The 17,074-nt window shown below is 48.8% G+C and overlaps 1 protein-coding gene across 1 annotated transcript in view; it reads left to right on the top strand.

Moving 5' to 3' along the window:
• NSG2 (neuronal vesicle trafficking associated 2) overlaps positions 1-16,748 on the top strand; it is a 58,656-nt gene extending 41,908 nt beyond the window's left edge. The window contains exons 4-5 of the mRNA XM_004272016.3: positions 12,569-12,679; positions 14,937-16,748. Coding sequence (XP_004272064.1) covers positions 12,569-12,679; positions 14,937-15,128 — 303 coding nt within the window. The 3' untranslated portion in view covers positions 15,129-16,748. The remainder of the gene's footprint in view (positions 1-12,568; positions 12,680-14,936) is intronic.
• Positions 16,749-17,074: the final 326 nt, after the last annotated feature.

Genomic DNA, 17,074 nt, shown 5'->3' with positions numbered 1-17,074 from the left:
CAGTGCAGTGCTGAGGGAAGAAAATATGTTTTGGATCCAGACAGACCTGGCTTCTGGGACTTGCTTCACCACTGATGGTCTGGAAAATCCTGACAATTATGCAACCTCTGCAATCCTCAGTTTCATCATCTGAGAAACAGGAATATGGGCAGGACCCACTTTATGGGACACTGGGTAGGACTGAGTGAGATCATCTATGGAAAATGCTGAGTATCTGACCATCAGGGATGTGAGATCCTTGCTTTCTTCTCTTCAGAAGCCAAAGCATTTTGGCCCTCATCTTGATCTAACTACAGTTTCCAGGTCACTTGCATCCAAACCTCCTGGACTTGGGTGGAAATGCTGACCTGTGAGTGCTGGGCTGACCGAGGGAACCCGGATCTCTGGGTGCAGGGTCCAGGGCTCTGCATCTGATCGATCGCCTTTATTTGATCATCAGGGCTCTGATGCTCAGTAAGGTCCTGGACCCACTGTGTCAGGACACAAAATCTGCCCCAAAGCAGGCTCACGTGGGACCTTCAACCCTACCGTGAAAGGTTCAGAGGGGTAATTTAATATAGGAAGATCCCATCGGTGGCCAGCAGGGACGGTGGACTGGGAGTGAGAAGCAGCAGAGACTAGGGAGGAGATGGCCCATGGCAGAGATGCTTTTCTCCCCCATCAACATGAATCACCAGCGAATCCTTTAAATAGTAGGACCCTCAGGCCCTCAGAAGCCCAAAGACAGAGGACACTGCCCTGCCCTGGAGGGGCGGCTGTTAGTTGGTCTGGGAGGACAGGTCACAGGTGATGGTAACACAGTGTAACAGCTGAAGGTCCTCATGCTGAGGAAATAACTGAACCACACACAGCTCTGATGTTGTACGATTGTAAGGATAACAGTGGTGGCAACAAGAAGCATTAGCTTATCATTTTTGCCTTTACGTGGCAATTTGCTGTTTGCATTATTCATCTCGGTTGTACCTCATGACAGTTTTGTGTAGATCAGTGTAATGATTTGGGGCCACTTTGCAGATGGTGAAGTTGAGGCCTCTCTTCTTCTGGGGTGGCTCGGACTAGGCTTGTGACGATATTCTACGTGATCAGAGAAAGTTGGATGGGCCACAAATGGGTGAAATGGGAAGAAGCAGAAGGAATCAAGATTTATGCAGGGAGGCACGTGGATAGGAACAAATAACAAGCGTGTAAAAACGGACTGGAGATGGTGGCAGAATTGTAATGGGCGTTTCTCCTCTTGGATTTCCAATATTGTTCTTATAATGGTACAATACATTTTTAATAAAAATGAACTCTAACATAGTTATAGATTTACTGGCAATATAGCATATGGTTAGGCAGCTGGACTTCTGAGTTAGACAGACCTGAGTTCAAATACTCAGTTCTCACCTCATATAGGGAAAGTCTTTCCATTTGCCTCTGATAGACCATCTGTAAAATGGGCACATTGATAGTGCCTTCCCCATAGAATTGTGAGGGCACAAAATGATGTAACGTGTGTGTGCTCCCCCTGGATGCTAACGAAGGTCATTACTTTGGGCCAGGCCTATGCTGGAGGGCTTCAGACGCTAGCACGTTCTGCCTCACAACAGCCGGTGGAGAGAAGTAGGCAGAGGATTCCAAAGGACAATCAGCTTGCCCAGGAACACAGTAATAAGTGACACAGCTGGGCTTTCAGACTGACGATCCAGCTCCAAAGACTCGACTCTATTCATTACTGGGTGCTAGGGAGAGGGCCAGGGAAACCAGGGTGTCATGTGGGCAGGATTTATGGATTCCGTGATTCTCTTGCACTTTCCTCTTAAGCCCTATTGTCAGGATCTTTGGGGCAGAGCCAGGAGCAGGGTGCCGGGTGGTCTAATTCTGTCTCTGGAGGTTCCAGCTGTCACATACAAAAGATGAATGTCTGTTGGGAAGCTCTGTTTTTATCTCCCCACAAAGTTTAATTTCCCTGTTATGAGTGGTTCTATTGCTTTGAGATTTCCAGGGTTTGCATTCTTGATAAAGAAGGACGGTTTATTCGGTATCGTGGTGCCGAGATGCTGCAGTACATGAATGTTAATGAAGTTCATGTTTGCTGGCATAATGAAGGTCCTAGATCAGCACCCTGGCTTGGCAGAAGTGGGAGGGTTTTTGTTTTTCTCCTCTCTCTTCCTAACTCCTGGGGTTTCATGTCTGTGGTGACGCATCCTCCTAGAATAAGTTTACAGTATACATCGCCTTGCTTCATTGCACTATTGCAAGCAAATGCAGCAGCAGGACTGAGACATATTTATCAGAAAGTCTGTTAAGGTAGTGTTTAAGATTGAGGGCTACAGAATCAGATATTCCACAGTTCCAGTCAGGCTCTGCTACTTCAATAACCACGTGAGCTCAGACAAGTTACTCTGTGCCTTCGTGTGCACGGGGGGACTGTAAAATGGGGTAATACTTAGGCTTATAGGGCTATCATGAGGATTAAAGGAGATATTATATGAAAAGCTCTTGACACAGTACCAGTGCACTATTACAGTCAATAAGTGATTGCTATTATTGGTTAAGCCCAGGGGCCAGGACAGCACTGGATAATTTATAGACATCATCTCATTGAATCATCACACCAATCTTGTGGGGTGGGATTTTTGTTTCCATTTAACAGAAGAGGAAACGGGAGCTCAGAGAGGTGAAGCATCTTGCTGAAGGTCACACAGCTCATCAGAGGCAGAACCAAATGGGAACCTTGTAGGGATGGGGCCACAGCTACTGCAGAGAACTGCACGGACGTTGACTAGAATGAAGGTCTAATTCACGCAGCCATCAGAGAAAAGCTTCCCGTCTTTTAGGGCATAGCAGGCAGACAAGGAGATTGTTTCAGGGGCAAAACTAATCATTTCCCAGCATCATACAGACTACTTCAGATGACCCAATGCAATGATTTTATCCAGTTACCCTGTCAGGTGTGGAACAGTTAAAAGGGGCCCTAAAATTCACTCTTGGTAGTGTTTTGTGCCAAAACTGAAGAAAGAGGTGTGGGGGTAGGGAATGTGGGATGTACATTCTGCTCTGTGCCAGGTCTTGAGCTGGGACCACAGAGGCAAACATACAATAGAATGGATAGTCGTGATACAGGGGGCTGAGTGCTAAGTGGTGAAGGGAAAAAAAGTGTGGTGAGAACACAAATTGGCAAGGGAAGGCTTCCCAGAGGAGGTGAGATGTTGTAAGTTGGGCTTTGAAGCATGACTAGGAGTTCTCCAAGGAAAAAAGGGCTGAAAAGGTATACAAGAGAAATACATGTTGAGAAATGGCAGTCTTCCTGAGTGGTTGGAGCCTTTGAAGTACCTGCTGAGAAGCATGGCAGATGATATGGCGAGACGGAGGAGTGCACATCTATATAGCACATATGCCAGACACTGTGGGAAAGCACCCTGGGGCTGCCACAGCCGATGACCACACACTGGATTAATGCAACAGAAATTCATCCTTTCCCAGTTCTGGAGATCAGTAGTTCAACAACAAGGTGTTGGCAGGGCCATGCTCCCTCTGAAGTCTAGAGAAGGATCTATCTTTGCCTCTTCTAGCTTCTGGTATCTCCAGGTGTCCTTTGGCTTGTGGCTGCATCACTTCAATCCCTGCCTCCTTATTCACATGCCCTTCTCTTCTCTCTGTGTGTTTGTCTCCCTCTGTGTGTCTCACATAACGGGACTTGTCCTTGGATTTAGGACCCACCTGCACAATCCAGGGATGATTTCATCTCAAGAGCATTAGTTTACTTACATCTACACAGACCTCTTTTCCAAATAAGATCATATTTACAGGTTCTGGTGATTAAGACGTGGACATATCTTTTGAGAGGCCACCATTCAACGCACTATAGGGCTTCCCCTCCATTATCTGATTTAATCCTCAGAATTCTGAGGGGTAGATACTACTATTACTCCCCTTTGCAGAAGTGGACACTTGTTGAAACAGTTAAAGGTAAACTGTACGAGAGCAGGAACCTCACTGTCCTCCTCAGCACTGTACGCCCAGTGTGTAGAATCCTCTCTGGCACATGTAAGCGCTTAATATTTAGTGAATAAATGCTTTACGAGAAGTATAGCACAGGCTACGAGCCCAGGCCATACTGTAGAGAGTTAGACTCCTGACTATATTACTTAATTAGCTGTGTGACCTTGAGAAAATTATGTAACCTCTCTGTGCCTTAGTCTAAAAAGTGAAAATGTACCATCTTGTAGGGCTGTTGTAAGAATAAATCCACATGAATGGATAAAGAAGATGTGGCACATATATACAATGGAATATTACTCAGCCATAAAGAGAAACGAAATTGAGTTATTTGTAGTGAGGTGGGTGGACCTAGAGTCTGTCATACAGAGTGAAGTAAGTCAGAAAGAGAAAAACAAGTACCGTGTGCTAACACATATATATGGAATCTAAAAAAAAAAATGGTCATGAAGAACCTAGGGGTAAGACGGGAATAAAGACACAGACCTACTAGAGAATGCACTTGAGGATATGGGGAGGGGGAAGGGGAAGCTGGGACAAAGTGAGAGAGTGGCGTGGACATATATACACTACCAAACGTAAAATAGATAGCTAGTGGGAAGCAGCCGCATAGCACAGGGAGATCAGCTCGGTGCTTTGTGACCACCTAGAGGGGTGGGATAGGGAGGGTGGGAGGGAGGGAGACGCAGGAGGGAGGAGATATGGGGATGTATGTATACGTATAGCTGATTCACTTTGTTATAAAGCAGAAACTAACACACCAATGTAAAGCAGTTATACTCCAATAAAGATGTTTAAAAAAAAAAAAGAATAAATCCACGTCCAGTGCTGAGAAAAGTGCCTGGCACACAATCTGTGCTTAGTAAACGGAAGTGTGTTGTATTATTCCACACTGCCTCTCAGGAGGGGAGGCATACAGGTGGTGGTTAATTAGAGTGCTCTGGGAAAAGTGTGTCAGGAGCGGTGAGCAGACAGGGCAGTGGCTGAATACCACCTGAAGACTCTGGGGAAGAGAAGAAACTTGACCTGGGTCTAGGATGAGCAGGAGCTTAATGGACTTGGGAGGGGAAGCTGGCATTCCGGGCAGAGGGCCCAGCAGTGCCGGAGCCTCGAGGTGGGGGAAATGAGGGTGCAGTCAGGCAGCAGGGGGAGGGGTCGGGGCCGAAGAGGCACATCGAGTTTCCATCAGGAAGGGCCTTGTCTGCTCCGTAACGAGTTCAGACTTGACCCTGTAGGTGTGATGGCTCATTCACCAGGGAAGCAGCAATGCTCAGGCTGGCTTGTTAGAAAGTCTAGGGTGGCCTTAGAAGCCGGGAGGCTGGAGGCCAGGAGAGCAGCAGGGAGGCCGCTGCATGCAGGGGTGAGGTGATAGTGGTCCTACCCAGGGAAGTTATGATGAAGATGGTGGAGAGAAATAAACAAACCACACCAGAGGCAGAAGCTCCAGGAACCGGTGGCTGACGGGTGGGGCTGGGGACAGAAGTGGGAGGTCTGGCAGTGTTGGCTGCAGGACAACCCACTCACCTCTGGACCTCTGCAAGGTCCAGAGGCGAGTGGGCAGAGCTGCTTCCCACCACAGCTGAGGGGAAGACAGCAGGCTGATTCTGGCATGGTGCCCTTGAGGGACCTCGAATCATTGTTCAGACTTATCTTTTACTAAATGTGGGACCTGAAGCAAGTCACCTAACCTCTCAGAGCCTCAGTTTCTCCATCAGCAAAATGGGGTTAAGAATTCTACTTTCTTCATATGATGGTGGTGATATTAGTATACAGTAAGCTCCCAATAACTCTTAGCATCTTTTGTTACTGTGACTACCACTACTGCTGCTATTATCACTAGATGGAGGAGTGGATCACAGGGTGGTCACGATGACTGCCATTTCAGCACACCGTCACCAGAGGCCCTGGCTGCACACTCTGTTTTAAGTTCTTCCTCTATTCTCTCCCTGACCTATGCCCAAAACCTGGAGGAGAGATCTTGGGCAGGTCTTAGCTGATGCTAACCCAAACCCTGAGTTTTTTCAAGGTTAAGGTACTTTATTTTGAGCATGTATATGTGCGGGTGGTGGAAGGGGTTGAGACTAGGGGCTGGAGGAGTACAGATGTTTCAGTGCCCCACCCCATCCCATGTGATGTGGTTTGGACCAGGTTGAGTGTCTGCGTGTGTGTATGTGGGGAGTAAGGGTGTGCATGTGTGTGTGTGCATGTGTATATGGGTGTGTTCATCCTCCAGGTCTTAAGTCAATTCAGCATTTCAGTTCAGGAAGTGTTTACGGGTGACCCCCACCATGGGAGCCATGGTGCTGGGTACAGAGGAAAGGATGAGATTGCTGGCTGCCCAGTGCACTCCCAGCAGAGGGAGGGTTCAGAGGTATGAGGAGGTAAGGATGACATGGTGGATCCCATCAGGGCAGGTCAAGCAGGCCCCAGGTACAGAGCAGGGCAGGATCAGGTGTTCAGGAAAGGGGCCCCAGGGCTGAACCAGGAGAGGTTGATGAGGAAGGACACGGTAGTGGGGATGATGTGTTCCAGGGCTGGGCAAGGCACGGATAAGCATGACAGAAGGAGCCCTCAGCAGCCTGGGGGTGGGGGGTGGCTGGAGGGGAAACTGTGAGCCAGGGACCGGTGGCCTAAGAGGCTGGAGGGTGGCAGAGGGACGCAAGGCTGAGCAGTACATTACCTGGAAAACACTGGATGGAAGCTGGAGGAAGCTCCTCTCCTGGGCAGGACAAGGGTGATCTTGGTCTCCAAAGGCCTATAGGGTCTCACCTCAGCACTCTTTCCCCCTTGCCCCTCCTCCCATCTCAGTCAGACCGCTTCTTCCAGGTCCACTGAGACCCTGAGCTCCTCTTCTTTTTAGGGGTTTGGGGCTGTGCCTCGGTCTAGGTGGCTCTGGCCCAGGGTCTTCTTGTGTGGGGCTCTTTCTCCCACTCTTGACCACCATATCTGAGGCTCCCCTCCTATTCACTGTTCCAGATCCTGCTGTGGTCTTTTTTTGAAGTTATTTATTTGGTGATTTGCTAGTTCGGCGTCTGACCCTCTCCCTGCCGTAAACTCCCACTGTATGGCGGCATCTGGCTCACAGTGGGCCCTCTAATAAACATGTGCTGAGTGCATGAAGGGATGAGCAGGGAGATGGGGAGCAGAGAGGACCCAGTCTCTAAGGAAACACTCAAATCAGCTTTGAGAACTTGTTTATTTCTAATCCAAGGCTGTTACATTCAGGAGGTAAAGCCAAGGGCTTTAGAATGTTTCCAAGCAACAAGGCTATATAAACTGAGTCAATCAATACTGATGTGCTGCTGGCTTTCACATTCAGAGGTGCTGTATGGGGGAAGTGGGGACTGCTCTCCCGGGTCCTCTGAGGCTCCCCTGCCACATCGGGAGCTTTGCTGCAGGGACCAAGCACTAGGACCTCTGACTTCCAAGACTCTAATCCGTCGGAAAGGGAGAGGCCAGCTTCAGGATGCCCCACGGAGAACCACCTTCAGGAAAAATCTCACCCTGGAACCAATCAGAAACCTTGGTCTCCCCCTCCCACCCCAGCCAATAGCCAACACTGACTCAGTCATTAAGAATAGGAATCCAGACCCAGCTCCACATCCTCCTTCCTCCTTCCTTTTCACGCCACTCTGCTCACCTCCCAGGCCTTCTCAAGCCATTGACCCCTTCCACCCTTACAGCCCCAGGTCTGGCCTATTTAGGGCATATGTCCTGGTGCATCAGCCTCCCTGCCTCCGGCGTTGCCCCTGCAAACCTGCTTCCATGTCCACCTCACTCCTCCCTTCCCCCACCATACCACCTTTCCAAAACGTAATTCTAATCCTGTCATTCCCCTGCTTAAAACCTTCAGGGGCTCTCTGCCACCCTGGAGATAAAGCCCAAGTTTTAGCTTGGTCCTTCCTTATCTATTCTCTTCCTACCTACCCATTGCCCAAGGCCTTTCTCTCCCTCACTTGCATCCTCCGGACCAGCCATGACAAACCATATGATGTTTCCAGAACAGCCCCAGCTTCTGCACTGTGGCAGGTGTGACTTCCCCGCTCAGAACCTTCTTCCTCCCCTATCCTGGCATTCTTCCCTGAAGTTACTTCCGGAGTCACCTCCCACAGGAGGCCTTCCCTGATCTCCCCAACCGCAGGCTGGTTAGGCCCAGCAGCCCTCTGTGCTGATGTCCTCACTCATGGTGCCAACCTTGTGTTACAAGGTGCCTGTGTCCTCCTGTCCACCTCTCCCCTGCCCTGTGGGCTGTGAAGACTTGAGGGAGGGCTTGTGCCCGATTCACAGCCCTGAACTCTCTGACCTCCACAGGCTCTTAAGGAATGACCGACCTCTAGTTGTTGCAGAAGTTACCAAGATTCAGGGCGGGGAGGCAGACTTATCTTCACCTAAAACGGCCTCCCATCACCCTCGTGCTGGGGCCACGGAACACGTGGCAGAAGTTAGCCTTGCTCGGAAGAATGCCCTGAGGTGAGCTGCACCCCTGGCGTCCCAGTCAGCATCAGACCTTGACTCTGATGGTCATATAGGCCACCCTGCCTGGGGTCTGTGTCCCGTACTCTTCTCAATACTTGCCCGCACACAGCAACTGCCTTGGGATTCTGATGTAATTGGTCTGAGACGGAGCCAGAGCATCAGGATCGCTTAAAACCCTGCCCAGGTGATTCTAAGCTCAAGGACCCTCATACACAGTCATACTGGAGTAGCGGTTCTCATGTCTGGTTGTACGTTAAAATCACCTGGAGAGTGTCCTGGACCCACCATCCCTGATCAGATAAATCAGAATCCACTGGGGTAGTGGCCATCTAGGCATCAGCACTGAATCCTTTAGGATCCCCCCCCTCTCTCTCCTCTCCTCCCTCTCTTTTCTTTTTTCAGAAACATTTGCTATGCTCACCCCGTCAAGCCATAGGAGTGCTATGGGGAATCAGATCCTGCCCCTCCTAGGTGGAGGCTGTTAGGAATGAAAGAGGTCCCCCCCCCCACCACCAAAAAAAACCCACCATAAAGGGAACCTGTCTCACAGCCAGCCTGCCGGGCCCTGCTTTAGCTCCCAGCTCCATCACCAGCCTGCTGGGAACCAGGGGAAGCGTCCAGCCCTGCCTGCGGACGCCCACACTGGAGTCTTGTCCTGCTTCCGAGTCAGTGAAGAGACCTGGCTCTCTGCTCAGTCGGAGATTGGGGCTGTATGGGGTCATTTGGAGGGGGCGCTCTCTGAGGGTTCCCCCAGATCCTGCCTCAGGTGGTGGCAGGGCGGGCTGCAGCTCTGGACTTTTCCTTTGCATGTTCAAGGTCTGCGACCATGGAGGCGACTGTGAGCGTGTCTGTCCCCGTCATGGGGGCAGCTCTGATGAGGGGATGCTAGCAGGAGTTTAAGGTCCATTTGACAAAGTCAGCAGGAGCTCTGGGCATTTTTTAGAAAGTTGAGGTAAAATTCACATACCATAAAGTTGAGAACGTAGAGTGAAAAGTCCAGCAGCATTGAGTACATTCACGATGTTGTGCAACTATCACCTCGATCTAGTTCCAAAAGGTTTTCATTACCCCAAAAGGAAACTCTATCCCCATTAGCAGGCATTCCCTGTTTCCCGCATCCCAGCGCCTGGCCACCACCAGTCTGCACTCTGTCTCTACGGATTTACTATTCTCGATATTTTGTACAAATGGAATCATACAATATGTGGCCTTGCATTCAGCATGTTTTCGAGGCCCATCCACATTTGTACGAGAACTTCATTCCTTTTTATTGCTGAATAATATTCTATTGTACAGATAGACCACAATTGTTTATCCATTCATCAGTTGATTATGTTTGGGCTATTTCTACCTTTTGGCTATTGGGAAAACTGGGCATTTAAAATTCTTTACATCTATACTCCAAACACCTGCTGACTGGGTGTTCTTAGGTCCTTAGCAATGAGTAGTGGTCTTGGGAGGCTCCTGTCCCTGTACTAATCAAATACTATCTTTGGAGGTTCTAAGGGGTGCATGCATCTTTGGGGGCACCTCTTGCTCCAAATTCTGGCCTCTGACATCTCCATCTCTCTCCACATCTTGCTGGGTGACTCCAGTCTGACCTCTGTACCATCTCACCCCATGTTGGCACCTCCCTAATCCTGGGGAGGAGGCTGATGAGTGAGCAACAGGCTGCAGCTGAGGGTTTGGGATGTGAATGGAGAGGGTGGACAGCACATTGTGTGGACAGTAGTTTAGAACTGAATTTTATGTGTCGCCATGTAAAAGGAAAAAACATTTTTTCTCTATACTCTCACTTCTGACACCAAATGTGTGGGGGTTTTTTCCATACCATGCACTTTTCCAATTCTTGGTGGAGGATTTCCTACAACTTAACTCAACTCTGACATTAACTGTCCTGAGTCAGTACAGACCCCACAGGTCGAGAGCTCAGTCCCACAAGACTGCCTCCACTTCAGAGACCAGTCACAAATCTCAGGCTGACATCTGAACTTCTGACTGACTGGCTATAAACTGGGGGCTTCTGCAACCTCCTCCACAGGTTCAGTAATTTGCTGGAATGGCTCACAGAACTCAGGAGAGCACTTTACTTAGTATTACTGGTTCATTATGAAGGATGATAAAGCCAGATGAGGAGATACATGGGGTGAGGTCTGGAAGGGTCCCAAGCACAGGAGTTTCTGTACCAGTGGAATTTGGGGTACACCACCCTCAGGGGCATGGATGTGTTCTTGTTCACCAACCTGGAAGCTTTCTGAGTCCCTTCGATTAGGGTTTTCTGGAAGCTTCATGATTCATTAAGGCATTGGCCATGGGTGGTTAACTTCATCTCCAGCCCCTCTTCCCTCCCTGGAGGTGGGGGAGGCAGTTAAGTTACAACCCTCCAATCAATGGTTAGTTCCTCTGGCAACTGGCCCCCGTCCTTAGGGACTTTCCAAAAGTCACCTCATAACATAATATAACATATTATGTTATATGTTATGAATAATAGAAGCTGCTCCTTTCACCTTTATGGATCAGTTATTTCAGGAACTGGGCACAAAAACCAAATATTACAACAAAAGATGCTGCTACCCTGCTCTTATCACTTAGGAAATTACAAGTGTTTTAGCTCTGTGCCAGGAACTGGGAACAAGATCAAATAGATATATTTCTTACATCACAATAGCACATCGTCCTAAAACTTCATACACACACATGCACAGGAACTTCTCATGGACAATGTCTGCCCATAGGATTCAGATGGATGTCTCCCACACCCATCTTCCTCTTTTCCTTTTCAAATTCCTTCCATCCAGTATTTACAGCTGCTAACAAATGACTCCATTTGGTGTAATGTAGAATCCCATCTCCTCTGTCCTTATAAACCATGTCCTGAGGTGGGAAGGAGATGGGATAGGGACGCCCCTCCCACACTCCAAAGTTGATTTTATTTTTCTTCTGAATCACAATAAGCCTTCTCTCCGTGATAGGAATTCTACCATATTTCTAGGCCAACTGACTCAAAAGCCCAGCAGCTTTAAAAATAACATGAAAAAAGTCTGCTTATAAGACTAGGTGCCCAGCATCATGGGGGTTACCCTACCACTTTGTACACAGGCGGTGGGATGGGGCCAGTGCAAACCTGGAGGTGCCTCTGAAATTAGCTACTTAGTCCTTTCTGGTAAATCCTGTTGGTGACTTCAGTTTGTTTGGTGTTGTATTTTTTTTAAAGCTTACTTGTTGATAACGGTTAGGAGCTGGGCTTTCACTATGAGCAATTTGGAGACCATTAGATGCTTCTGAGCAGAGAAGGGACATGCCTTGAGTTCAAGTCTGAATGGACTTCTCAGGTTGCTGTGTGTGAATACATGTAGGGGTAGAGGAGGCCCCTAGTTAGAAGGCAGTTTCAGTACTGCAGGGGAGAGGTGATGATGGCTTTGGCTGCAAAACAGATGATTTAGGGGGTCAGAAGTGATTGGATTATGGATGTGTTGGAAGGCAGAAATGACAGCTTCTGCCGGTAACTAGGACGTAGAATGTGAGAAGAAGAGAGAGTCAGAGATGACTTCAAACTTTTTGGCCTGAGTGACTGCAAAGGTGGGGTTGACCTTTCCTGAGATGGGTAAAAATGCGGGGCGTGGAGCAAGTTTGGGATGGGAGGGAGGCAGGAGTTTTGTTTGAGAACGCACTTCAGGTGAGTACTGGACATCCAAGTGGAGGTGGAATGAGCATTGATACCTGAGACTGGAATTCAGCAGTGGCAGGGAGGGAGGTGATGGGAGGCAGGAACACCATAAGTGAGGGCTTAATGGTCATCCCCCTGCCCCCACAGAGTTAACAGGAAAAGTAAATGGGGAGGGGGTGGAAATCACACATTGGGCCAAGATGGAGCTTCCGAGAGTTTCTGGAAGAAGGAGACACCGAGAGCCAAAGACTGCAGATGGTTTGCTCAGGCTCACGCTCCAAGTTGGTGACAGAGCTGAGACAGAGCTGGTTCTTTGGGCCCCTGGCCACCCCCTACTCTTTCTAACATACCAGGCTGCCTATCGGCTCTGGGTTTCGAAGGCTGCACCACGTGAAATGAAGTCAGGCAAGCTGAGGCTGGAGGATTCTGTTTTGTTTTCTCCAGGTCACCATCCTCGTCAGCCTGGCCCTAGCTTTCCTCGCCTGCATCGTGTTCCTGGTGGTTTACAAAGCCTTCACCTATGACCACAGCTGCCCAGAAGGATTTGTCTATAAGGTAAGGGACTTCTGGCAGGGGAGTGGCCCAGGTGACTGTCAGCTTCAATTAAAGGGTTTATCAATGTCTTCTTTTCATCAACATTTAAATTCTGGGTATGGCAACCTCCCTACAGACTGTTTAAAATGTAAGATGTGTCCAGAGAAAATGAAAACACTAATTTGAGGGCTTCCCTGGTGGTGCAGTAGTTGACAGTCTGCCTGCGGATGCAGCGGACACGGGTTCGTGCCCCAGTCCGGGAAGATCCCACATGCCGCGGAGCGGCTGGGCCCGTGAGCCATGGCCGCTGAGCCTGTGCGTCCGGAGCCTGTGCTCCGCAACGGGAGAGGCCACAACAGGGAGAGGCCTGCGTACTGCAAAAAAAACAAAACAAAAAAACACATGTCCTTTGGTTATGCTACATGACTTCCTAAGATGACATTTTTAGTTGTTAGAAGCTGAGGTTCGGAAAGTTTGGCAACAACTGTCAATAGGAGACAGTGGAATAAACTATGATGTATCCGCACAATGGAATTTCAAACAACTGTGAAAATGAGTGAGGGGGGGCTCCAGACATGGACACAGAATACCCTCCAGGATAATAGTGAAGAAAAAAAGGTGCTACATTGGAGTGAGAAAAGGGGAGGTCAGGGATGTTTACTTCTATTTTCAGAAAGAAATTCTGGATGGATAAATTTAAAAAAACTAAGAAAAATGGTGACTCAGGTGGCAGAGAGGGGACAGAAAGAATAGGGCTGGGGAGCAAGGCTGCTCTGGATGTATCTTACTTTACATTCGTCCTTGATGTGTATCAGTGTTTGATGTATTTGTAAAAATAAATAAAAAAAAATAATTCCTGAAATTAAAAACAAGCTAAAATCTAGCTGTATATCAAGTTGGGAACATAAACTTACCAAGAAAATAAATATTCCAAATGACTGTAGAATGCAGTATATTGACTGTACACCCTTAGTGGCATATATTCTAAGGACACAGAGAGCTGCAGAGAAATCCTATAGTTCCTTCAGTAGTCTAACTATTACTCATAATATTGCTGTTATTTTGTGACCATTTGATATATATTGTAGGATAATGCAAATATATAATTATATTAATGTTGTCAGGAACCAAAGCTTTTGGTATAAGAGAAAAGAGTTACAACTATCCAATCAAGGGAATGGAATGGACAGCAGTTGGCTGCAGGCAATGGCCCAGAGGAGGAGTTGGGGGTGGGTGAATCAGCCAGGTAAAGAGCTACCAAGTGTCTACTGTAATCCCACAGTCAGTAAGCAGAGGATGTTGACCTTGAATTAGTATCATCAGCAGCTTCCTCCCTCCCTCTCTCTCCCTTTTTCTTTCTTTTCTTTCTCTCTCTCTTTCTCCCTTCATTCCTTCCTTCTTTCTCTTTCTTTCCCTCCTTCCTTCCTTCCTTCCTCTCCCTCCCTCCCTCTCTCTTTCTTTCTTTTCTTTTCTTTCTCTTTCTTTCTTTTTCTTTCTCTCTTTCTTCCCTCCTTCCTTCCTTCCCCTCTCTCTCTCCCTCCCTCCCTCCATCTCTCCTTCTCCCTCCCTCCCTCCTTCCTCCCTTCCTTCCTCCCTTCCTCCCTCCTTTCCTTCCTCCCTCCCTCCTTTCCTTCCTTCCTTCCTTCCTTCCTCTCTCTCTCCCTCCATCCCTCCCTCCTTCTCTCTCTCTCCCTTTCTTTCTTTCTTTCTTCTTTACTTTTTATTGAGGTGTAATTGGCATATAACATTATATTAGTTTCAGGTATACAACATAATGATTCAATATTTGTATATATTGCAGAATAGTCACCACTATACATCTAGTTAACATCTATCACCCTGAATAGTTGCAAATTTTTTTCTTGTGTTGAGAACTTTTAAAATCTACTCTATTAGCAACTTTCAAAAATGCAACTTTCAGTATTATTAGCTACAGTCACCATGCTATGCATTACATCCCCAGGACTTATTTATTTTATAACTGGAAATTTGTACCTTTTGACCACCTTCACCCATTTCTCCTACCACCTCTCCACCTCTGGGAACCTACAACCTAGCATCAGGTTAGTTTCTTCTGGCTTCAAGTAGGTGGCAGCTTTGATGATGGTGATGACGCTGGGGAAGGCCTGATGAGGGCCAGGCGCAGGCCAGGTACCATCCCCCGCCCTCTGGCTGAGAGCCTGGCGTGCCTGTGGGCCCCAGGTGGGGTGGCCGTGTTGCAGGGCGGGTCGGAAGCAGTCCACCGAGCTACCCCTGACTCTGTCTCTCTCTTCCCCAGCACAAGCGCTGTATCCCGGCCTCCCTGGATGCTTACTACTCATCCCAGGACCCCAGTTCCAGAAGCCGCTTCTACACGGTCATCAGCCACTACAGCGTGGCCAAGCAGAGCACTGCCCGGGCCATCGGGCCGTGGCTGTCGGCAGCCGCCGTCATCCACGAGCCCAAGCCGCCCAAGACCCAGGGCCATTAGAGGCCCACCCCCAGCCAGAATCGGGGGCGGAGAGGGGGACCCCCGCGGGCTAAGCCAAGCTCCAGTTACAAGACAACACTGTACTCCCGGGATATGGGGGCGGGGGTGGGGCCGGGGGTGGGGGTGGGGGTATCTCACCGAAAATCTCCTGCACTGGAGTTGTCTGAATCAATATTTCTTTTCGTCCTTTGATATGGTTGATTCGTCCCCGAGTCAGGCTCATGTACAAAGGCATGTTTCGTGTTGACTGTTCCCATGTAAGATATTTTCAAAGCCACTGCTTATTATTTGTTAGGAAAATTTAAAAACGGAAGAGGAAAGAAACAAAGAAAATGAACAAAAAAGGGTGAGACTGGCTGCACCTGGAAGACACTGAAGGGTAGTAAAGAGCACAGATGCTCTGGGCCTCTTAGACGAGAGAGGGTAGCTTCCGTGTGAGCTTCGGAAGGTCCAGAACTTGTGAGTGATGCAGGCGGGCTGCTTGCCTTGGCCTCCGGTCTGCAGGGGAGGAATACCAGAAGTTAGGAACTTCTGTGTTGGAGAGAAGGACTGATTTTGGCATTTATAAGCCCAGGATGCATGCAACCCAGAGAGAAAAGCCTCCACCACGTCGTGTGTTTTGCAAAGTTAGCACAAACTCGTCTGTATGGGCATCGGAGCTGGGGCCGGGCTGCATGGCCTAGGGATGTGTAGGGCATAAGAAACACTGAGCAGCGGACAGACTTCCTTTGTCTTTCTCTTGTGTTTCTAGCCCTACACCTGGGTACTGCCCAGGAGACAGAAAGGGTAGAAAGAGAAGAAAGAAGAGGCTGCGGGAAGAAAGCCCAGCGTGGGCATGTGACATTTGGCCAAGCTATAAGCACAGCACCAAGTTTAAAATCTGTGTCTGTTTGCTGTTTCCCAAAGTGCTAATAACACGAGGAAGAACAGGAAGGGTTAACCAGGAACCTCAGGTGACAGCCAGGGAGACTTTTCACTGGAGCTGCAGCAAAGCCAAATCATTTCTAAAGGAAGCTAAGACCTGTGGCCGTCTTTTGGCCACTCCTTTGTGTTGACAGGGGGCACCATCCAAACTCCGCAGTCTGGTTCTGGAAGCTCCTAGCCAGGTGGCAGCATCCGACATTGCCCAGGCCTCCCGTGGCCCTGGTCCCACCTCAGGCGCTCCCGCAAACGTTTTGGGGAGAGCCCCTCTGTGTGGCGTTGGCTTCAGGTCCAGCAAACCAGCACTGGCTGGGAGAGGCTGTATGAGATGTGGTACTGGCTCCCCTCGAAGCTCAAACAGGCCGTTTAAAGGGCATTTTGTTGTGTGTGGCTTTGCTATGATGCTGAAATCATCGTACATAATAGCTGGGTAATAAGACAAGCATAGCTCAAACTAGTCTGCTGAAAGCTATCATCTGACCTTTCCTCCCTCCCCACCCTTCAGTCACCTCGAGTCACTTGTAAATTCATTGGTCATCTAAAGCGGAATAACAAGTTGTCCCTAGCAAAACTGCTGAGCGCTTTATAATTTTGTGGTGTATTTTTGTCGGTAGGTAGCAGAGGCTGAAGTATTTTTTGGTGTAATCCTTGGACTTTTCTGACAGGAAACAAATAAAGATAGATGTGTCTGGGTCTTGACCTTCCTTTGCATTTTTCTTTATCTTCTGCTCAGTGAGCCTGCTGGGGAAGATGCTGGGGGCAGGGGTCCCTGAGGATGGGTGAGCTCTGGGGGCAGAGTGTCCTGTTAGGCTGGGGCTGGATCTGGGCTGTGGAGGGAACTCCACCCTCAGCCGAATGGGTCTGAAATAATGCTGAGATCAAAAGCAAAGGACCAAGAGGTGCACCTGGCTCTTATCTTGCAGCCCAACATCCTTCATCCTATGAGCATCTGCTGAGCACCTGCAGAGGGCCAGGCTGTGCCGGGCATGGGGTATTCAGCCACGAATGACACATATTCACTCTCT

This window comes from Orcinus orca, chromosome 3 (genome assembly GCF_937001465.1).
Source record: "Orcinus orca chromosome 3, mOrcOrc1.1, whole genome shotgun sequence".
NCBI lineage: Eukaryota > Metazoa > Chordata > Mammalia > Artiodactyla > Delphinidae > Orcinus > Orcinus orca.
Note: the sequence above shows the minus strand (reverse complement) of the source record. Positions and strands in the feature narration are given on the sequence as shown.